Genomic DNA, 22,209 nt, shown 5'->3' on the forward strand with positions numbered 1-22,209 from the left:
TAATCTTTTTTTTTTTTAAAACAGGATACCAGTGTCATTTGAAGAACTATAACCATTAGTGAAAAGTTCCAGAGAGCTAAGCTAGACTCTATTACCACCAGCATACCTGCGTGTACACCGGCACGGGGAAGAAATAAAGATAAACACAAATTCTGCAAGCAGACTCACAAAGCAGGGATGGAGATGGTCCCTAAGTGAAAGTCCACCTGCTCTCCCAATGAGTCTTGAACATGTGTGCACCTCCACTGCTTGCTCATCTCTATCTGACATGCCCTTATAAGAAGGGAGAGGACCATATACCCACTCCTCTGTCTCTTAACAGCAATATGGACTTAAAGAGTAAACTTTAAAAGCTTCATCTGGGAACTTTGCTGGACAGAAAATGAACAGAAAAGCCAACTGGCAGGAGAAATGGTACCCCTTAAGGAAAGGTTAGTTACTCAAAGATTCCACAAAAGATGACCCACTCACACCTAGAGGGGCCAAGTCTCCCTTCCCAGTCAGAACCTCTCACCGAATCCACAAGCAACTTCTTGCTGGACTCTCCAATGCTCTTCAAGGCCACATCTACATCCTTCTGCCCAGGTAGGCAATTCACACAGTTATTCAAGGAGTGAGAGACAGCTTTGGCCACCTGAATACATGAAGGGAGACATACATCATAAGAATGGTTTCAGTACAACCTTTTTTTTCACATTTCTTGGGAAATTGAGCAGTGAGAGTATGCAGAGCTGACACAGACATGGAAATTATCCACCAGCATCTGCCTGATACTGTTAAGTTAAATCACCTCATCCACATCTGCTGTCCAAAAGCAAATTCCACCCCCTCACTAGGGTTAACATCCTGTGACAGGCACATCTTACCTGCTTCCCAAAGCCAGGCTGAATCATAGCTTCTGATTCAAACCTAGGTACCTTGTTTCAAAGGAAATGGAAATATATCCCCCTCGAGAACTCTGTTGAGGTCACTGAGGTGGAAGCAGGCCTTGAGTTCTTCTGGGTCACTGTCAGCCAGCCTTTGGTTGATTTTTGCTCAGTGACCCTCTGGTGCTATTACCCCCAAATCTCACTATACCCAAGGGCAAGGCTCTAAGCACTTCCAGATCAATGGAACTGCTTGACACGCTGCCTTTACATAGTATTGAAGTGATTTCTTATTTGCACTCTTGGGTACCCTCAGTTAAAAGGAAAGTTAGGGCTTCAGAGGTAGGCTCTGTCATTTCTTTTAATCCAAAATATCTCCTTCCGAGCCCCATGTCTAGAATTTTATCTGGATGTCCCTAGTTAACTGGTTTTATCATGGGGTCAGAGAATCGCCCACAGGGGTGATAAGGAGTTATAGGTAGAAACTTTGAGTGGCTGGATTTTGTATATTTTCTTCACTTCCCAGGCTAGGAAGCACATGTTGGCCCAAAACAAATGTGTCTAAAGTCCTAAACCTCCCAGGACAGGATGCAAAGATACCCATACCCTCTATTGACTGAGAAGGGAGAAGAGCTCACATTAATGTGGGGAATACTAGGCAGACTAACAAGAGTATCATGCAGGGGCCAGCATCGTTATGGCACCATGGAAGGTTCTCAAAACATCAGCTGAGTCAAAGCATTCGCACCAGGAAAAATCATCCAGGAAACAGCCTGCCAACACATGCGTAGTAAGGATGACCATCATTCCCAATTCTGAGCCTTACCTGGGCTAGTCTCTGTTGACTCTCTGCATCTCCAGGTGCAATCAGGGCCTGCTTGGCTTCTTGAATGAGCATGGCAGAGCCCTCCATCACATCTCGGGCAGAATCTAGCATGGCATGGGCAGCAGTGGGGTCACTCGTAGATGCAGCCACTCCCCGAGCAGCCTGGGCCAGTGTTTTCAGAGCTTGGGCTGTCTCTCTAGCAGCCACTCCTGGGGATACAAGCCCACCAGACTTTTTATTAGATTCCATATAAATGGCACGCTTTTACTTTAGAATAGTTCTCTGGACCAGGGCCCCTTCTGCACCACAGCCTGGTCTAAGGGGAACTCTGGATTGACATTTGTAAAATTTGAATTGCTGTGCTTCTCAAATAAGTAAGAGATGCAGTAACAAATATAATGCAAAGACAATTTCCTTCTGCTTTTCCTTGCTCCCACTGCCTTACACGTCCCTAGACCCAACACACCAAGGACATGAGGGCAATAGCACAGCTAGAGGTCCCTGGGTGTGTCCAGACAGTTTGAAGGAAACTGTTTTAACTCACTTTTCTTCCCAGTTGCCTATATTAGGATATAACCTACATACACATAATAAAGCAAACAAATCTATGTGAGCAGCTCTGTGAATCTGTAAATATGGAAACATCCACTTATCCACCATCGCCAGTGCCATTCCCCAACAATGCCCTTCACACCAGAAGTAATCACCAACTTAAAATCTATCACCTTAGACTAGTTTTACCTGTCCTTAAACTTATGTAAACAAAACCACACAGTGTGCATCATTTGGGTCTGAATTCTTTCTCTTTCCATCATTTGGTGAGATTCACACATATTGTTAGCAGTTTATTCTTGCTGGGTAATATGCCATTATTTGGACACATCAATACCTGTTTATCTATTATTCTGCAAATGCACATTTGGGTTGTTTCTCACTTTGGGCCATTATGAATAAATCTTCAAGGAAAGTTTTTGCACATACATTCAGACACACACATGAAATTCTCTCTCTTGGATCTAAACATAGGAATTGATTTTCTATGTAACAGAACAATTATAGATTTAACTTTAGAAGACACTACAAAACAGTTTTCCAAAATGATTTTACCATTATACCCTCTACCAGCAATGCACTAAAGTTGGAATTGCTCTACATCCTAACCAATAGGATTTTTGGAATTTTAGTCACTTTGGTGCAAGTGTAATTGCATCTCAATGAAGTTTAAACTTTCATAACTTAATGAGTAATGAGAATCTTACTTTTTTATACATTTAATGGCTATTTGGATATTTATTCATTTTGTGAATCATCTGGTTATCTTTCAATCCATTTTGAAACATATGATGAGATTAGTGATGATTTTCTATGAATATAAACTAGTCCTTTAAAACTATTCCAGCACTTCATGCAGAATAAACATGAGTCTAACTACATGGTACTCATCCCTAGGTACCAGGAAGAGCATGGAGGTTGGATGCTGGGGAATTTGAAAAAAAGAATATGAGAACTGTGGAACAGCCAACTCCAGAGCCCATCTCATTGACCCACTTCACAAATGAGTCCCAGCACTGACAGTGTCTTGTCCACAAGCTTACATTTTACAGGTAGCACCAGAGCTGAAACTGCACTTCCTCAGCTCCAGGTAAAAAAATCTTAAGAGTGCTCTTTAGCAGAGAGAACCATGAAGGCTTCTTGTTAGAACATAAAAGACATGCATAAAAACCACAGAAACCAATGTCTCTTTAAGCTCTGAAATGACTATCTTCCTTCAGCAGGATCAGCTGGGTGGTCTCTAGATGCCCTTGTGAATGTCCTTTACCAGGACTGCTTCAGCTGAGTCAGCAAGATGCTGAAGGTGGTCTTCACATTACTGAGGATGAAGCTCCACAATACAATAAATGATGTGCAAGTCCTCAGACCCATAAAACTAGACAGCTTTGCAACAATAGACTTGTTAATCTATAAATATTTTGTATGTCACACAGCTGGAATAGAACTCTATAATCTAATCAAGGCAGATTATAAAGCTGCCAATCTACTGTTTATCACATGACTTGTGAGATGGAAGGATTTAAAAATCAAGCCCAGAAGAGAAAACATGAAGGTAAGCAAAGGAGAAAAGCAAGCCAGTGGAAAGATCATCCACTTCATGTTTAAGCTTTTGGCTCAGGGTTGAAAGATGTCATTGCTCAAAAGAACAACAGATGTGGTTAAGCCCTCATTGTACTCTGCCTCTATGTTGATTTGCTGTGTGGTCTACACTGCTGCCTTTTCCCATGGGTCTCAGTTTCCCACAGCTTTTAGGAGAGGCTAAGATCTTAGTACTGGCTTTTGAAAATTCTAGGCTGTGATTTCTGGACAAAAAGACCTGTCTTCCAATTTTTTATTTGGATTCTTGAATCCATTTCTATTTGAGTTGTATAGGAATTTAGAAGAATAAAACATTTGTCTTATACATGTTTATGCAAAAGCCATTTTGTGGAAAATATTTGAGACTCAATTTTTAAAAGGCAGAAACTGGAAAAGCTCAAGTTCAAAAATCTGTCCATCTCACTGATTTTCTGCTGAGGACTCAATGTGAATCTCATACTTTTTTGAGGAATCAAATTTTCCAACTTCGCCATCAGAAAGATGAATTAAGGCCACAAGGACCAGAGAGCCCAGTGAACACCCACGGCTGTACAGAACTACATTGATAGCCACATTCTTAATGGTAACCACTTCAGAGTCACATGTCCAAGCAAACAACATGAAGCTGTTCTCAGTCAAGTGAATCACAACACAAGACCTGTAAGTGGGTAATTCTAAAGCAGATTTCCATTTCAAAAACCAAAATCCCTTGGAAACACAGATAAGTTTCGTTGCCACCGGGATCTTAAATTATTCTCAATAGCAAGTCTTAAGACATAACAAATGTTACCAAATATAGCAGTGTTCTTCGAAAAGATTGTTATTCTTTATCAGAATTCATGTGGCTTGTGTGTCAAGCAGCATTAGACCACAGAGAAGGCTCACAAAGTAAAAACCAGGTATGATATAAATCTCAAATCTGTTCCAAAGTATGTGCACCAGGTCCTATATAACTGCATTCAGCCATGTAGAAATATCTTTTGAGTATTTTACTGGCCAAAGAAAAACATGCTTGCTTTCAAATGTAGCCACGTGGCAGTGAACATGTGTCATCTGAATATTTCCCATCAATCAGCTGGGGACAAGGGAATGAAGACCCATTGAGACCTCCTTCATATTTGCTGTCTCTCTTTGCTTCTCACCCATTCTTCACCTTTGTAGAAACTGCCTTCAACAAGAGCTGTAACCTCCTTTCTCCTAAAACAGCTAACAGATGCCTCTAAGTCCTCCTTTCCCATCACCTCTGGGCAGCAGCTACATCTCTGGCTCTGGAGACATCTCTCTCCCAGTTTCCTTGCCCTACCCATTGGGGCTATTCCCATTTCTTTCAAATATTTCTATTGCTCAGCTTTCTCTTTAACTGCAGCCTCCTCCAATCATGGACTGGAGTCTCTAAAACTGTGAGGCAAAATACACCTTTTCTCTATATATGTTAATTACTTTAGGTATCTCCTTATAGTGATGGAAATTTGGCCAACACCACTGCAAAACACTACTACACTGAACCTGGATGAATGCAGCAGCCTGCTTGCTAGTCCCCCTGCCTCCATCTGTTTCTCTCTAATCTACTCCACACACAGAAGGAAGGGCAACCTCTACAAAACACAATCTGACTCACACCCACTGCTAAAAATCCTTCAGTATTTTCACATGTTCTTTGTTGAAACTCCAAACTATTCACATTGGCTTATGATGCCCTTTAGGAGCCAACCCTGGTCTAACTTTCCAGCTGTATCTTCTTATTCCTCACCTTCCTTCTGGCCTTTTTTGTTTAGCTTTCTCAGTTCCTTCACCCAACATTCATCTCTGCCTTTGAGACATGCATATAGCATCCACTTCCATGCCTGCCAAAACCAAATGGTGCTAATTCTAGGCTGTTTTTCAGACACCAAGGAGGCAGCTTGCCATCCTGGATGTTGTATCAGATGATGCAACTTGTAAAATAATCTTCTCTCCACTAAAAATGCATTTCGTCATCTATACAAAAGCTGCCAAGATTTTGGGAATGTTTTTTTCAAACTTAAAATCTCCCATGTACCTTACATTTTGTACCAATTTATGCATACATTTTCCTCCCAGAATACTAAAAAGTCCTAAACAATCTTCAAACCCTGGTAGGTGTCAATTCTGCTCTGAAAATTTCCCTCACCCTTCCATTAGGATAGAATCACTTCATTGCAGGTACTACATTATATCATAACTTCTTTTTTGTTCCTATTGTGTTTCTAGGACTTTGTAGTAGCAGAATAACTCCACAAATAACACTTCCTGCAAGAACTATCTGGGAACATTGAAAAACATGTTTTGAAGTCCCTGGAGCAATACCAGTGAGTTGAGATAAAGAGGGCCAAGATCTCAAAAAGAAGCAAAAGCACAGAGAGGGGACTGCAATGTTCAGGGTTACTTCTCAAGGTATGAATCTAGAATTTATATGGAAACATTAACTTGAGGGAGCCCAACAAAGTTGGAGGACTTAACATTACCAGATGTGAAGACTTACAGTACGACTACAGTAATTCAGAAAGTGTGAATGAAAAATGGGCAGTTAAATGAGTGCAAAGAAATAGCAACACAAGCTGACCCACACATCTGTGGTCACTTTATAACACAGTGGCAGTAAAGACCGCTGTGGGCAGGGTTCTTTTCAATCAGTGGTGCTGGTTCAAATGAATATCTATGTGGAAAACAATTAAACTGGAATCCTATTGCACACACAAAAAACTCAATTCCAGACACATCATATTTCTAAATATGACAGGAAAACGGAAGAGTTCTAGAATACGACAGAGGAAAATATTTTTATGCTTCTGCACAAACAACAACATAAAATGCCAACTTTAAAAAAATTGGGGTTAAGTGAATCAGATGGAGAGAATGGGCATAAACGAAAGTTTTAAATCAGATACAAAAAGTACTAACCATAAAGGAAAAGAACTGTAATTGGACTATATTAGAAGAACTTTTGATCATCAAAACACATTTAAAAGAGTAAAAACAAGCTACAAATACGACAAGTGCCTCTAAGTGACACAGAAGTCCCATAAGTAAGGAAAATAACCCATGTTTTAAAAAAATGGGCAAAAGATTTCATATATACTTCATAAAAAAGTTCAGCAAACAGATGAAAAGATCTTCAGTCATATTATTCACAAGAGAAAGCAAATTAAAATTATAATGTGGTTCTATACTCACTAGAGTGGCTAAAACTAAAAGACTGACAATACAAAATGGTGACAAGGATGGAGAACGATTGGAGTTTTCACCTACTGCTGAAAGGAATGCAGTGGATATATGGAGAGCCTCTGATCCAGCAAGGTCACTTCCAGGTATAACCTAGAAAATGCTCAGTTATGCTCACCAAACACACTAGAATTATTTATAGCAGTGTTTCAGGAAACACCCCAAATACCCATTAATAGCATAAAGCATATAGGAATATTTATACAATGAAATATTACAGAAAGCAATAAAAGTGAAAGGTACTACAGGCACCATAGACGAGTCTCACAAATACAATGCTGAGCAAAAGGAGCTAGATACAAAGGAACACACATTGTATGATTCTGTTTATTCATAGTTCAAATAGCAAAATTTAATCTATGTTATTAGAGGTCATGGGCCTTTGCCTCTGGGGAAGGAGAGGGGACACAGTGAGTGCTATCAGGGACAGGATGCAACCAAGATGCTGAAAACATTCCTCTCCTTGATCTTGGTGGTGACTTCTTGGGTACACTCTATTTGTAGTAACTCATATCACAGAGATAACTGCTTAGGACTTATGCTGTCAAATGCATGCATTATACTTCAGTAATAAAATAGATATTTTTAAAAAAGTCAAGCAGTTCTACTGTAAAACGAAAGCAATAATCTATAACCTAGTTCTCCCCACCTGATTCCCACTCAGAATTACTCAGTTTTCTTTCAGTATTTCCTATTTTTAAAACAAGATGCTTATATTCAAACTTTTTTAAATTTCAGAATAGATTGCCTACTATGTTAACCTTTCCTTTCCATTTTTCTTATTGTTACACTATCTATTGCTTACACAGACTCCCATTTAAGAAATCTGCTGCCTTTCAGAGTTACCTAGCATAGCCAATACTTAGCTCCTCTGCCCCACCCCAGTTTTGCAGCACAAATCTGCTCACTTCCTTTTGGCTCCTTCCCTTGGAGATCCTGAATTCGTGTTCATTCTGGTTTGTCAGTTAGCACTCATCAGTCTTGCATCTTCCAAAATTTCACTTGCATCTTATTTGTAGTTATCTCTTATTTCTCTATTTTTTAAAATTTTTTCTACATTAGTGGAATTTCTGGAGTCAGAGATAGACCTAGAAGCCTATAATCATGATTTGCCTGTAGTCTAGTAGGGGTGACTCACAATTTGGGAGTCATTTTATTAGTCTTTGTATGCTTAGCAACAAGTCTACTAGCAAGTATATGGAAGGTAATTGAAAAATATTCTGTGAATTGCTGGAAAAAACAACAGTTTACTGCCAAATCTGGGAACTCCCTTTCTAGACCCCCCAGGTGGTCTGCACGCAGCCACCTGGCATCATGAAGGGCCCAGAGCCTCACCTGTATAGTGCTCGTTGCCTTGAGCTGCGCAGGTGAGGAGCTGGGCCATGGAGGAGCCCACTGCTTTCGAGGTGCTTCCCAGGTCCTGAGCACATTTTTCCAGCTATAAGAAAATCCAAGGAGAAGAGGACTTAGAGGAAAAAACATCTACTGAAGTCTCAGTATAATTTACAGCAAGAATGCAAATCCATCCTAGAGCTTGGGCTCTTCCCACCCAGGACGCCGTGGTCCTATAGCAGCAGGAGGAACAGGGGAAAGAGCCCGGCTTTAGAACAAACTGGGATATACACCCCTGCTCCCTATTACTAGCTGTGTGAGACTGGGTAAGCTACTGAATGCCTCCAAGCCCCAGGAGCTTTTTTATGACCTTTTTTCTGAGGTCATAATATACCTAGCTGAGAAGGTCTTCAGAGAATGAACATAGGTTCTCAAATGGCAGCTATTAGCACTACGACTTTAGAAGCTAACTTAAAAAGTCTACAACAAATCCTTAGGCATTAATTATGCCTTGGCAGGAAGTGGGCAGACATCCAGCTGCACCACCTTCCTGGCATGTGGGACCATTAACATTGTTCAATTTGATCATTATACTTTAAGGAGTTCCAAGTGAAAGGAAATGCAAGAGAAATGGAGATTCGGAGTGGTAAATGAGATTAGAAAAATGGGCAGAGTGTTTGCTTCCCACGAACAGCATGTCATCTTGCTTTGTAAGCTGAATAAAAAAATTCAGAGGACCAAGTTGGTAAAGGCCTAGGGTATGGATAATTATTTGCTTAGTAACTGAGGACAGTGTTTTGGAAGAGAATGTCTAGGTGCACTGTGAAAATTCAAAAAGGCATAAGAGAATACATACAGATTTAACCGGGTAACATCTTTCCTGAGAGAGGCTGTGCCTTCAAATACAAATAGCGCCTGACCCATTGCAGCCAAAACATAACAGTGCACACATACTGTAGGTCACTTTCTTTAAAAAGTGCACAGTGTTTCTCACATTCTACTTGACCCTGTGCTTTATGTAAAGGTGGAAAACATGTCATGTCAGCCCCTCGTGGGCTCTGTATCTATCATTAGCTGGGCGACTTGTTAAGTGACTTAACCTCTCTAAACCTGTGTTTCTTCATCTTTTCAATTAGGGGTCATTTGATTTAACAAGTATTTTCGGAGTGTTTCTGATGGGTCAGACATTGTTCTGTGGCTCATTAGGGGCTCCCAAAGTCCCTTTACATTCAAAAAGACTTCATTCAAAGAGCAATAGTAGTTAAGAGCAGCGGCTCTTAGGGCTGGGATTTGGTTGAGTGGTAGAGTGTATGTCTAGCATGCATGGGGCCCTGGGTTCAATTCTCAGCACTACAAACAACAACAAATAAACAAAAATGTCATCGGCAAAGGTTTTAGAGTCCTGCAAATCTGGATTCAAACCTTGATTGTGTCATTAATTGGCAGATCACTCTGGACAGAACAGTGACAATCTTTGTGACTATTTTCTCAGGTGGTAATGGGTTTACGGAAACATTTATTGGGTTATTATCACAATAAATGAGATTTTGTGTGTGTGTAGAGTGTTTAACAGATGCTTAATAAATGGTGGCATTTTATTAGCAATGTTCAGAAAAATATGGGAAAGTAGTCAGGATTGGTAAAATGAGAACTAGTAATTTTTAGCCAAGAAAACTCTGAACGTAAAGATCAGGAGGTATCGTAACATGATCCAATTAGCTATGTGGTGCCATCATTCCATTGGTGGCTTTCCTGTTTTAAAGTGCTTTGCAGTGGTCCAGCTCAGTGCCTTGCACTTTTTTTTTTCTTTTTTAAGTGACTTGTGATCATCTTTCCTGTGTTTATCATTATAATCCATTGCCACCTATTTAATGGATACCCAAGACTCAGAGGAGATGCTATCCACTGATAGTTGATAACACAGCTGGATCCATGAGCCAATACTCCCAGTTCCAGATGTAGTCTCCTGGGCTGCATGGGACATTCTTTTCAGTAAAAGGCCACAGGATTAGACCACTGGGCTGAAACACTAGCATTTATCTTATTTATCAAAAAGAGGGGTAAATATTAATAGATGCCTGCTTATCCTCAGCCAAACCCTAGGAAAGCACACACACACCCATCAAGAGAATCTCATACAGGGTGATTTCTATCTTAATGCTATTCCAAAGAAATGTGGCTAATTTAGGGCACTGCACTCAAAAATGCTTGAAATTTTGGGACACTAAAGTCAACTTTTAAAAAATGCCTCAACATGCCAAAGGCAGAGCCCACATTCCAGTTAGCTCGAATGGCTCACCGTTTCTCCTGGAAGTGGCTTCAACTGACTCTCCACGGCCGCCATCTTGGCATCCTGAAGCTCATTCTTAAGAGTTTGCACCGTGTTCAGAGCTGAATCAATTTCCATAGGACCACAGGCTTCATGGGCCTGTCAACAGAGGAAGGAATATGTATACATGATCTGATGCTGTAGTCCTCTGCAACACATGAAATGCTTTCCTGAAAATACCCAATGATTCTCTGAATCTAGCAGTCAGAGGTAAGGGTAGCAAATAATTCTTCAGAGAACAAAATCCTCCTCAGTTAACACTTTATTGTCCCTAAATAATCAATTATGTATGTCTCGTAACTGGATATACTTCAAGTTTCCTTGAAGCTATTTTATCCTCAGAGTTATAGAGGCCTTTATTTACAGTGCCTGAATTGTAGTGATAGGGTACTGTGCACAGTGTGTGTGAATGAACGAATGAGCAACCAAGCCATGATTCTGTATGAAACTCATTCTCTTTACAAATTTCTATATTTTAAATCATTATCTTCCATACTAAAGATTATAGAAGTTTTTTCCCTTGGCTGTTTAAGAAAATTATTTTATTCTCTTAATCGTTTAGGACATTGGCTGCCAAATGCTGCAACTGCATGCCCCAACACACAGGTCATTATATATATACATGGTCATTGATCAGATCACAAAATACTGGTAAATCATAATTTCTCTCCTTTTTTTAGATAATAATAACAACAGTAATAGGAAATATTGATTAATTGATTTCTATGTGTCAATACTGTAAGGTGAGGAAACTGAGAAACAGAGAAGTTAACAAACTTGTTGGGGTCACAAAATTAAGTTGATGACAGGGTCAGAATTTGAGTTCAGGCAATCTGATTCCAGACCCTGCACTCTTGAACCTTATATTACATTATATCTATCTGTCTGTCTGTCTATCTCCGTGTCTTTCTGTACCCCGTGTCCCAGAGGAAAATTTTACTCAAGGTCCCCCTTTGTAACTTGCGGCTCCTGAGCAGCTATTGAATGTTGGTGTGTGTCTAAGACCCACTGAGGAAACATATTAAAATGCAGATGTTCAGGCTCTTCGGCCCAAGATTCTGGCTTGGTTGCTCAGAGGCAGCCTGCATCCTAAGCACCCCCAGGTGATTCAATGTGGATTATCTAGAACCTTTCTGACAACACGGCTCAAAACACTTTTTTTTGTGTGTGTGTGTGTGTGTGTGTGTGTGTGTGTTGGTTGTATCCTAAAGCTCTGGACATTTTTCTTTTTCAATGTAGTGTGCTGCTTTTTTCTATAAAGGGATTGCTCCAATGAGGAAAAGTGAAATCATGTTTTAACTTCATGCTAAATACCACATCGGAGCAGTAAAGAGATCCTTTGGTAACTAATAAGTTTTAGAGACTGAAATTTATTTAGTCCCAAATTCTGTTCTGTTGAGTCCCTTGTTGAGATATGAATGCTTCCATATAGGATGAGAAAACCTTTTAGGGTAAAAAGGAGCAAAGCTGACTCCCCTTACCGCCCCACCCCCTGCCACCAAAGATTTTCTGCCTTAATAATTTGTTATTAAGTTCATAAGGTGATAACTAGAAGATATGACCATTTCTCACCACAGTTCGCCTCTGAAATGTCCCCCCAAAGACCCATGCGTTTAAAGTGTGGTTACCATCCCATGAAGCTTTAGGAGGTGGTCATGGTTTGGATATAAGGTGTCCCCCAAAAGCTCCTGTGTCAATGCAGGAGTACTCAGAGGTGAAACGACTGGCTTATGTGAGCTGTAACCTCAGCAGTCCATCCTCATTTGAACAGACTGGGCGGTAACTGTAGGCAGATGGGTCATGGCTAGGGGCATGCCCTGGAACTTCCCTGTCGTCCCTTCCCCTCTCTCTGTGCTTCTTGGCCACCATGTCTAGAGGTGTGCTCCTCCACCATGATGTTCTGTCTCACATGGGGCCATAGCAATGGAGTCATTCCACCATGGACTCAATCTCTGAAACCATGGGTCAGAATAAACTTTTTCTCTTTAGGTTGTCCTTGTCAGGTATTTTGTCCACAGCGAAACAAAGCTAATACAGAGGTGGTGGAACTTTTAGGAAGAGGGGCTTAGTGGAAGGAAGTTAGATAATGGGGTACAAGCTTCTGAAGAGGATGTTGGGGTCTCAGTCCCTTCCTAGACACCCTGAGGCAAACAGTCCTCCTCTCCTATACACTCTTGCCATAACCTATGGGGCTGCCACAGGCCTGAAGTGACAGGGTTAAGTAATTATGGACTGAAATGTCTGAAATTGAAACTGTGAGTCAAATAAGCCTTTCCCCTTTTTAAGTTGATTCTTTCAGGTATTTTGTATTTGGCCCACAATACACCTGGAACCAAGACATTTCAGAGGCGAACACAGTAGCAGAAAGATGACTAGGTACACTTATTTTGGCCTACAATACACCTGGCACCAAGACATTGATGACTACCAGTTTCCTGCAAGACTGAAAAACAGAGGAGCAGCAGGAGGAAGCATGAGATTTAAAATGGTTCAACAAAAGTCATCTGTAACTGGAAGGTGATAACTAACTCTGGGAGACAGTTTAAATGCAGAGTATAAGCCAACCCATAGGGTATCTTTAATGCTCTTGCAAATGGATTGGACAGCTCTCCCAAGCAAGATGTTATTAAACTTCTCTTAGAAAAGGTGTAACAATTTAAGTGCCAGATCATACATATTAAGGACTAGCTGTGCTCAGGCCATGGGCAGCACCATGACCCTCCAGCAGTAAGGAACAAAAAACCCCACTCCTGGCGAGCTGACTGCCGTGCTGAGAGCCCCACTTGCCTTCTGCGAGGCGGTGCGCAGCTCGGCTAAGCTGGTTGCCAGGTTCTTGGCACACTGGCTCAGCTGCATGGCTGCGGCCTGGTCGCTCACAGTGGGCACCGCAGCCTTGGCAGAGGACACCATCTTGCTTCCAGGCTGTGGACAGATGAGAAGAAAGTAAGACAGCACCTGGGCAGCAAGAGGCATAGACCCACTGACAGAGCCTCCTCCATGGCAGCCAGACGTACTTCACCCTTGTGTGCAACCAAAGATATGAAAAATTGTGCTCTATGTGTATAATATGAATTGTAATGCATTCTGCTGTCATATGTAACAAATTAGAATAAAAATTAAAAAAAATTAATCACCAGCTACTTCCCTGCCTCACCCTACAAATTACCACACCTAATCAGATACTCCAGGGCAGAACAATCTAGGAATATTAACAATAACAAAAATGTATGTGTTGTGAGGGGTTAGGGGAGGCAAAATCAGGAGAGTTGCTTGAATTCTCATTTAAAACTGATTTCAAAGAGTTCCTTATCCAACAGTTTTCTTGGAATAGCTCTTTATTCTGAGTTTCAAATATACCCAATAGATTATTTAGAAAATGAAGTAAGATGAAGCAAATAAAATAACCTCACATTTCATAAAACAAAATAATTTTACTATGCATGGAAATCTGTGTGCATGTACATGTTTTAAAAAATAAGATCATGCTATTTATAATCTCAATTAAGATTTTTATCTTTTCATTAGCTAATAGTATTCCACTGCACACATCTGTTAATATTTCTCAATTCTTGCTCTTGGGCATGTTCTATTTTTTCCAATCTAATAAATAATGGCATAATAAATGTCTTTCTAGCTAAATCTTTGCATACATTTACAACCTTCAATGTATAAATTTTTAAAGCTGAATTTCTGAATCAAAGGCTTTTAATGTTTCTCTTTAGAAAAGTTGTAACAATCTAAGTGCCAGCTTATAACTATGAAGGAAAAAAGCTTATCTTTTTAAGATTCCTTAACTCTTTGACTTAAATTCTTTACTTAATGAGAATTTACAAGAAAAACCAGAATGAGTCTACTGGGGCTGTGGCTCACTGGTAGAACACTCCCCTAACATGGGAGAGGCATTGGGTTCAACCCTCAGCACCACTTTAAAAAAAGGTACATAAAAAAAAGTTGTCCATCTACAACTAAAATATATATTTTTAAAAAAGCATGAACAATTCACATAAAACAAATAACTGAAGCATATGAAAAAATGTTTAACAAGGTAAAAACCAAAGACCGACAAAACCAAAAAGAATTTTGTAGAAAAAACTGGAAAAACATGTTTCTCAAGTGCTTAACTTTCCATCTTCTAAAAGATGTATTAAAAAGTATGGTCCATATAATATTAGTTACAAATGTAGATTTGTTCAATCTTCTGGAGAGGCAATTTTTTATGTGAAGAAAGTTTAAAATGTCTAAACTTTTTCATCTGTCAATTCTATTTCTTTTTTTAAAATAGTTTTTTTAGTTATACATGGGCACAATATCTTTATTTGGTTTATTTATGTGGTGCTGAGGATTGAACCCAGGGTCTCACACGAGAGGCAAGTGCTCTACCGCTGAGCCACAACCCCAGCCCCTGTCAATTCTATTTCTATTCATTTTAACCTTGCCTTTTTCTCATAAAGATCTAAGTGTCTATGAGAGGAATGTTAAAATAACAAAAGAAAAGAAATAAACAGGGCAGAGAGAGAATGGAACCAGGAACACATCTACACTATTCCGTTACACACCCTACAGTCCTGTCAGTAGCAAGGTGTGGACAGCACACACAGCTGGCTCCAGGATCTCTAGTAAAAAGACAAATATTGATGCAAGTATAAGTCTCAATGTTCCAAAAAATTAAATAAGCTGCTTGCAAACCTGTTTCTAGGAATTTACCCTCACAAAGCAATTCAAGAAGGAAACATAAATTTGAGCACAGAAATAGGTTGTTTATAAAGGCAAAAAAGTTAATAATCTATATGTCCAACAATGGGAGAACAGTTAAACACAGAATATGCATATGACGGAAGATTGTTCAAAATAAAAGAAAATGCTCATGTGTTACAGGAAAAACACAAAGGATGTATATGCAATGAATTGCAATTTAAAATACATTTTCATATACATATGTGTACACACACACACACACACACACACACACACACTCTGCATCTGTGCAGTTAAACATGAAGAAATAAAAACATTTATATTCCATCTCTGCTTGTTGGGGTTATAGCATTTGGAAAAATCACCCACTGGGTGGATCACACTGATCCTACAACTGTGTGTTGAACTAGAAAGGGATGAGATGTTGAACTGCCTTGGTGGAATTATCATGAGAGGGTGGCAAGTGACCCAAGTGGCTTGTTTTCTGGATGTGCTACCCACTCCAAGGGGAGGCCAGTCCCAGGTCCTTGGGTTCATATAGTACATATCAGCTGTTTGAGATATAATTAAAGAAAAAGTGCTGATAAAGTAGAGAGATATGAACATAAGCAGCATGTAACATGAAGATTCCCCATGACTGAACATTCTCACTTCATTCAATTTTCCTTAAAATGGATCTATCCCTTACCCCACAAGAACTGCTAATCCTGACCAACTGTCAAAATGACCTGAGGATCAGTCAATCCCATCTTTGGAGAAGCTTATGTTCACCACTTGTGTTTTCTTGGTCTGGAAATGTCAGCACTAGGCATTCTAGAAATCTAAAGCAATACCCGGTTCTGGGCTATTCATACAACTTGTAACCTGATATGTTTCGTTTTTCTCTTTAAGGAGAAATAAATAAGATATCCCCAAGAAAAGTGAATCATGGACTACCTCCCCAGGCAATTTCCCTGTATGTTAGCATTTTGCGTTGCTAAGCAAAAGCTACCTCTACTGAGATTGGTCAGGTCAAGACATAGCTAAGGCTGTGGGGTCCACTTATTCCTCTTCTTAAGGACAAAGGTCAGATCCTCCCCATTTGGGTGCTCTGAGTGAAACCAAGGTGATCCCAAGGTTACCTGGAGGAAGTTCTGGCTGGAGATGATGAGAGCCAGCTGGGCACTAAGGTCTTCTGCTTGAGCCTGGCTCCCTCTCACCCCCTGGACCAGCTGAGGGATGTGATCAGCCACTGCCTACAGGAAGCAAGGAGATAGAAACTGAGCACAGGTGGCATGGTGGAACTATCAAGAGAGGGTGGAAAGTGACCCAGGTGGCTTGTTTTCTGGATGTGATACCCACTCCAAGGGGAGGCCAGTCCCAGGCCTTGGGTTCATATAGCACATTAGCTAGCTGAATCTTCACCAACACTGAGTCGCATTTCCTGGGTTCTCTTTTCCCCACACACTCTACCCTGTGGTTCCCAAATGTCTTGATATGTTTGGCAGAAGATGATTCTCCATAATGAAGCATTAAAAGAATTTCCCTAGTTACAACACACACCGCCCTGGTCATTAGGATTGTAGAATCAGAATTCAAAAAATGACATGACTCACAGGTAACTAAACTGAAGTCTTATGGTCTCATCAGAGAAGAAAGTGCAAGAATTTCTCAGCTACCAGCACCTTTAAGTGCTCTGGCCTCTTATTTTGTAGGCATGCATTCTGTACTCCAGCGTTCATGTGGCCATAGCTCCTCTTTCTAAGTTCTAATGAGTTATTTCTCAATGTGGAAAGCTCAAAGCCCAGAGCAAAGGAGAGAAGAGCAGCAATGGAAAGGCAGGACTGCCAAATGGTAACCTTCTCCAGGGCCTTAGGAGATAAGCCCTCCATTCTCTCTGTGCCTCTGTCCCCTCTGAAGAGCCAGGCATCAGAGGTCTCAGCACCACAGACGATCATTGCTGGTAAAGGTGTCCAGAGCATCCTGGCCTGATGACACATCTTTTCCAAAAACCTGCTTCAGCAAGGGTTAAAAAAATATTTCCATGGAAAGTTTTCCAGGCCCTTTCCAGGGCTAGTAATTCCAGTAATTTGGTCCATTTTCCCTTCTCCACCTGAACCTGACAAATGACACTCCTCTCATTTCCTGGCAGGACACTCAGAGACCAAGCATCTTCAGGATCTTTACAAGAGAGAGAGAGAAGGCTCATCCTGTGGCATGTCCCTGGATGTGAGCAGCACCTGCCCCCTGAGGACAAGCCATTTCCCCATCCCTGCGGGCTACTGAATGGAGCCCAGAGCAGGAAACAACCCCCCTCCCAACAGTGGCCTCACTCTCAACAAACCCCTCTGTTTCCGCATAGTTCAAAGCACAGTAAGCCCAGGATCCTAGCACATTGCTCATGTTCTTTCTTCTAGAACACATCTGATCCCCAACAGGGGGCTGAGAACAGAAATCAGGAACAGAAGGCTCTCTACAGTAGAAACAGTGTCACCTTCCAATCATTATTTTACAGAGGAGATTTAAGGAAGGAGAGAAAGGGAAGTTAGCTCTGATAACCTCAGCACACAGCCCTTGCTGATCACACCTTCAGGAGACTCCAGCCAGACATCTTGCTGGCTTGTGGGCAGTGACTCTACCAGTGGATTTTGTGCCTGGAACCACTCAGAGATGTCCTGGGAGAGTCAGCTCCCTGGGACAATTGCAAACCCAGCCTGACCTTGAAGAGAAGGGAACGAAGGTGTTTGTAGTAGGCTGGTCTCAACATAGCATCAAGGCCCGAATATTGGAAGAAAAGAGACAAATGGGTGACAAAACAAAGCACAAAAGCACAATGCCACGGAGCTCAGACAGGATGAAATAAACCCTCAAGGTGGAATTAGTAGAAAGCAGGAAATCAACCCGGCTACAATGAGTAACGGCTGAAGGTGAAGGCCCGCCAAGAGAGAGGCACTCCGGAAACCCAGCACCTCATTACTATTTCAGAGCTCTAAAATGGTCTCCTCATTGATTTTCCTTGATTCAGTCTCTCAAAAAGAAAAGAAAGCAGACAAAAGAAATGCAATACTGAGGGTGAGGGAGAACATTTATATTCTCCCTCCAAACACAGCCCATCCACTTAATGGACAGACGGGGGTACACCTGGAATGTGGAGCTGAACCAACTGGATCAGGGGCCTGGACCTTTCTCAGTCACCAGGAGGCTTGTCATTCTAACGCCATCAGGGCCACCTATGGTGGAATCTCACCTTACAGCTCTGGACCAGCTGCTGCTGGGCTGCAGGGTTCTTGTTGGATGCAGCTGCATTCTGAGAGGCTGCGATGGTCTGTGTGGCCGCAGCTGCAGCCTGCTTAGCAGCAACCTGTAGAGCAGAGTGGAACAGGTCAGGCTGGGTTTGCAATTGCAGAGTCACCTGTGCACATCCTGCCACTTTCAAGCCATGGAGCTCCAAGAACAGTCTGCCTTTGAAAAGCCACTGAGATCCCAACCTCATCCTGTCCCATTATCTGCCCTGGGTTTGTACTCCCTGCATCAAGACAGCCATACCCAAAGCTCAAGTTATGATGTTTGTCTTTCCCCAAAAGACAAGGACAATCCCAAGACTGTGATAAGCAGCAGTATCAAACTTAAGCTCCCTAGGGAAAAAAGATCTCCCCCAGGCTACTGTGTATGTAGAGCAAGGCAGTGGTCTAGGACTTTCCTTTCGCAGCACCTGGAGGCCTCAACTCAGAAACCTGTGCCACCAGGGTAGTTAAATGAGTTACTATCTCCTCTCCTTCCAAGCACAAGTCTAATTTTCTTCCTTCTGATCATAAATGGAGGGATTCCCTATGAGACATGATCTCAGCTTCTACTCCCACCCCATTTTCCTAAGGGTCTCCTTGTAAATTCATGAGAGAAATGATGTTTTTGCTACATAGTTTTTGTCAATAACTATTTCAACTCTTGTCAGAATATACTAAAAAAAAAATTTCATCTTACTCTCACACCTGTCCACCCAAAACTACTCTCCATCTGGTCTTTCAATGTCCATATTTTCTATGGGAAGCCATGTAAAAAGTCATTGCCTACCCAAAATATCAACATTTTCAGTGAATGTGTGCATCCTTTAATGCCAGGGGTGGGGAGAGGAATCACACTTTGGCCTGGAGAAAAAAGCCTGCATTCTATTTCTGAGAGTTAGAAAGGATTTTAACTTTTGGAAGCCATGAACTACAACAATTGTTCAAATTGTGTCAATGCCTTTAAAATAACTACACTATCTGATAAGACTGTTAACCTTGATTTAGCTTTCTGATATGGCTATTGCTTTTTGTTGATTCAACTATTTTTTCAAATAAATCTTTACAATCTAAAATGGCATCCTTGAAAGCCAGTGTTTTTCCTAACCTCCAGCCGGTTGACAATTTTTTTCTTAATAGCATTCTGGGCAGCAGCGTTGGTTGCTACCCGGAGACCTTCGGCAGCTTCTCTCAACCTTTGCTGCTGGTCTTCATTCTCTGGGTTAGCTGCAGCTCCCTGTAAATGTGAAAATAAAGATTTCAAGTGGTCCAGGGGACAGCAGGACACAGTCACTAAACACATGCTTCCAATTTTCCTTTTTTCTAGTAATAGAAAATATGTGGAAGGAAAAGCCAAATGCTGCAAGCATCTTTATGATTAGGATGTCTCCCCTTATGACCCAAAATATTCACCAGGGGGATGTTTCAAATCTGCATAGCTAAACAGTATCCAATGGTAATAATTAAACTCTGGAGATTACAGGTATTGGTCATCCATACAAATTACCTTGTGATCTGAAAACCATGGTTTAAAAGACATTAAGATATCACATGTTATTCCATTAAAACATATTTATTTATCAGCTAAATATTAATTTAAATAAAAACGAATACATTTTGCTCCAGTCTGGAGTTTATATATAAGGTAAAGGGCACAGAAATTTTCTTTTACAAGGATGGAGAGTTGTGCCGCATCACTTACTTTTCTTAAATCTCTTTTTACTGAGTTGAAATCCTTTGTGTCAAATACTATTGTGTCAAAAGTTGCTCTCATGGAAAGAGAGTGGAGCAGTAATTACCATAGGCTGGGAAAGGTGTAAAGAGCAGGTGGATGGACAGAGGGTGGGTTACAGGTGCAGGTATGCAATTGGACAGGAGGAAAACCATCTAATGCTCTAAGATAGCACAGTAGGACAGCTGTGGTTGATGACCATTAATTCTATATTTTAAAATAGCTGGCAGAAAAGATTTTAACATTTCCGGCACAAAGAAATGATAGAGGTTTGAGGTGATAGATATGCCAGTTATGCTGATCTGGTCATTCTAACATCATATACATGTACTGAAATATCACACCGTACCACATATATATGTATAATTATGTATTGATTAAAAAATTTCACCCAAAAGATGTTCAGATAAGTCTCTTTTCTCCACCTCTCTCAAGGAGATTTTTATGACACTTGGCAAGGCAGACACACATCTTCACATCACTGCTGAAACATCTGGTAGAATAGGTAGATGTAAAAGGTGAAGAAGATTCTAGTAAAAATACATGGCCTGATGAAGGGAATGTTGGGGGGTGGGTAAGGAGAGGGGTTACGGTGGAGTGCCCCCAAAAAGACTTCAAGGAAACACTGGTTAAAAACCAAGCCTAGAAATTATGTTGCTGGAGAGTCAGAATCGGAGAACATAGCAAGTAAAGCTGGTAGCCAATTGAATTAGGAAAAGAAACCCAACAGCCTTAACCTGACATAACATGGTCCTGATATGCTGTAGAACAATGGGATATGCTGTAGAACTCTCACACACATGGTCTCACCAGTAATTTTATGAGTCAGGACCTTTGGAGGTGGAAATAAGGCATATGAATTATAACATGTGTCCCTCGGCTAGTTCTACAGCCCTTTAATTACTTTAGTTGGACATGTCCTCAGAACCTATGTGGATTCTATTTAGATGTGTGGGATTCTGAAGCAGGAAAAGGCTAAATATAATGAAGAAGGGATACATTTTTACTCCACAAAGACTTAGAGCAGGTGCAGCCTTCCTTTTGCACCCACAATAAATGCAGCGATCAAGATTTTTCTCATAAGACCTGGATGTTTGTGACCAGCACTTGACGTGTATAGACCAACAGCCTTTTTCCATGACTTCAGGATAATAATACTTGCTTGCAAGGTAGGCAGGACAGCAGGGAGAAGCCCATAGGTTTACTGAAAATCAATTTTTTTGAATGTCTTAAGTTTTCCCATGGTTAATTCATCAAAGTTACCATAACTGGTATCTTTTATAAAAGTTATAGTAATTCCTACTGAAAGGAACTGGTCTGGCCATCTTCTTGAATAGGACTTTCTACTAACTTAACCACTTTTAGTTGTCTTGATTTTGAGTTTCTAGCAACTATGTGTAAAAGGATTGCTTGGGCTTCTTGTGTATTCTTTTGCAAGTTTATGAAGTCAGTTCATTTTACTCTGGTCATTGGGTATTTTTTTAAGCCACTCCTTGAATACCCAATTTTGTATTTTGAGTAGCTATAAACAAACATTTCAGCACTACACACTGATGCTTTATACCTTCTTCTGTGATGTCTTTTTTTTTTTTTTTGGTACTGGGGATTGAACCCAGAGGTACTTAACCAACTGAGCCATATCTCCAGCCCTTGAACTTGTAATCCTTCTGTCTCAGCCTGGATTATAGATGTGCACCATCGTGCTCGGCTGCAATGTGTTTTTTGATGATGTATATGGAATGTGGCAGACCAATATTAGCTTGAAATATTAGCTACTGACTAAAAAATATTTTTCTCTG

At 40.8% G+C, this 22,209-nt stretch overlaps 1 protein-coding gene across 8 annotated transcripts in view; it reads right to left on the bottom strand.

Annotated features, from left to right (window-relative positions):
- Tln2 (talin 2) overlaps nucleotides 1-22,209 on the bottom strand; it is a 395,739-nt gene that overhangs the window by 92,916 nt on the left and 280,614 nt on the right. For 7 of the 8 annotated variants that reach the window (XM_048793709.1, XM_048793711.1, XM_015480591.2 and 4 more), the window contains 8 exons: nucleotides 19,787-19,915; nucleotides 18,645-18,758; nucleotides 16,540-16,653; nucleotides 13,511-13,645; nucleotides 10,694-10,822; nucleotides 8,398-8,500; nucleotides 1,693-1,901; nucleotides 515-634 (listed from right to left, as the gene is read on the bottom strand). In XM_048793709.1, the coding sequence (XP_048649666.1) occupies nucleotides 515-634; nucleotides 1,693-1,901; nucleotides 8,398-8,500; nucleotides 10,694-10,822; nucleotides 13,511-13,645; nucleotides 16,540-16,653; nucleotides 18,645-18,758; nucleotides 19,787-19,915 (1,053 nt within the window). The remainder of the gene's footprint in view (nucleotides 1-514; nucleotides 635-1,692; nucleotides 1,902-8,397; nucleotides 8,501-10,693; nucleotides 10,823-13,510; nucleotides 13,646-16,539; nucleotides 16,654-18,644; nucleotides 18,759-19,786; nucleotides 19,916-22,209) is intronic. The other variant, XM_048793710.1, reaches the window with a different exon arrangement.

The sequence above is a fragment of the Marmota marmota genome, unplaced genomic scaffold (genome assembly GCF_001458135.2).
Source record: "Marmota marmota marmota unplaced genomic scaffold, marMar, whole genome shotgun sequence".
Classification (NCBI taxonomy): domain Eukaryota; kingdom Metazoa; phylum Chordata; class Mammalia; order Rodentia; family Sciuridae; genus Marmota; species Marmota marmota.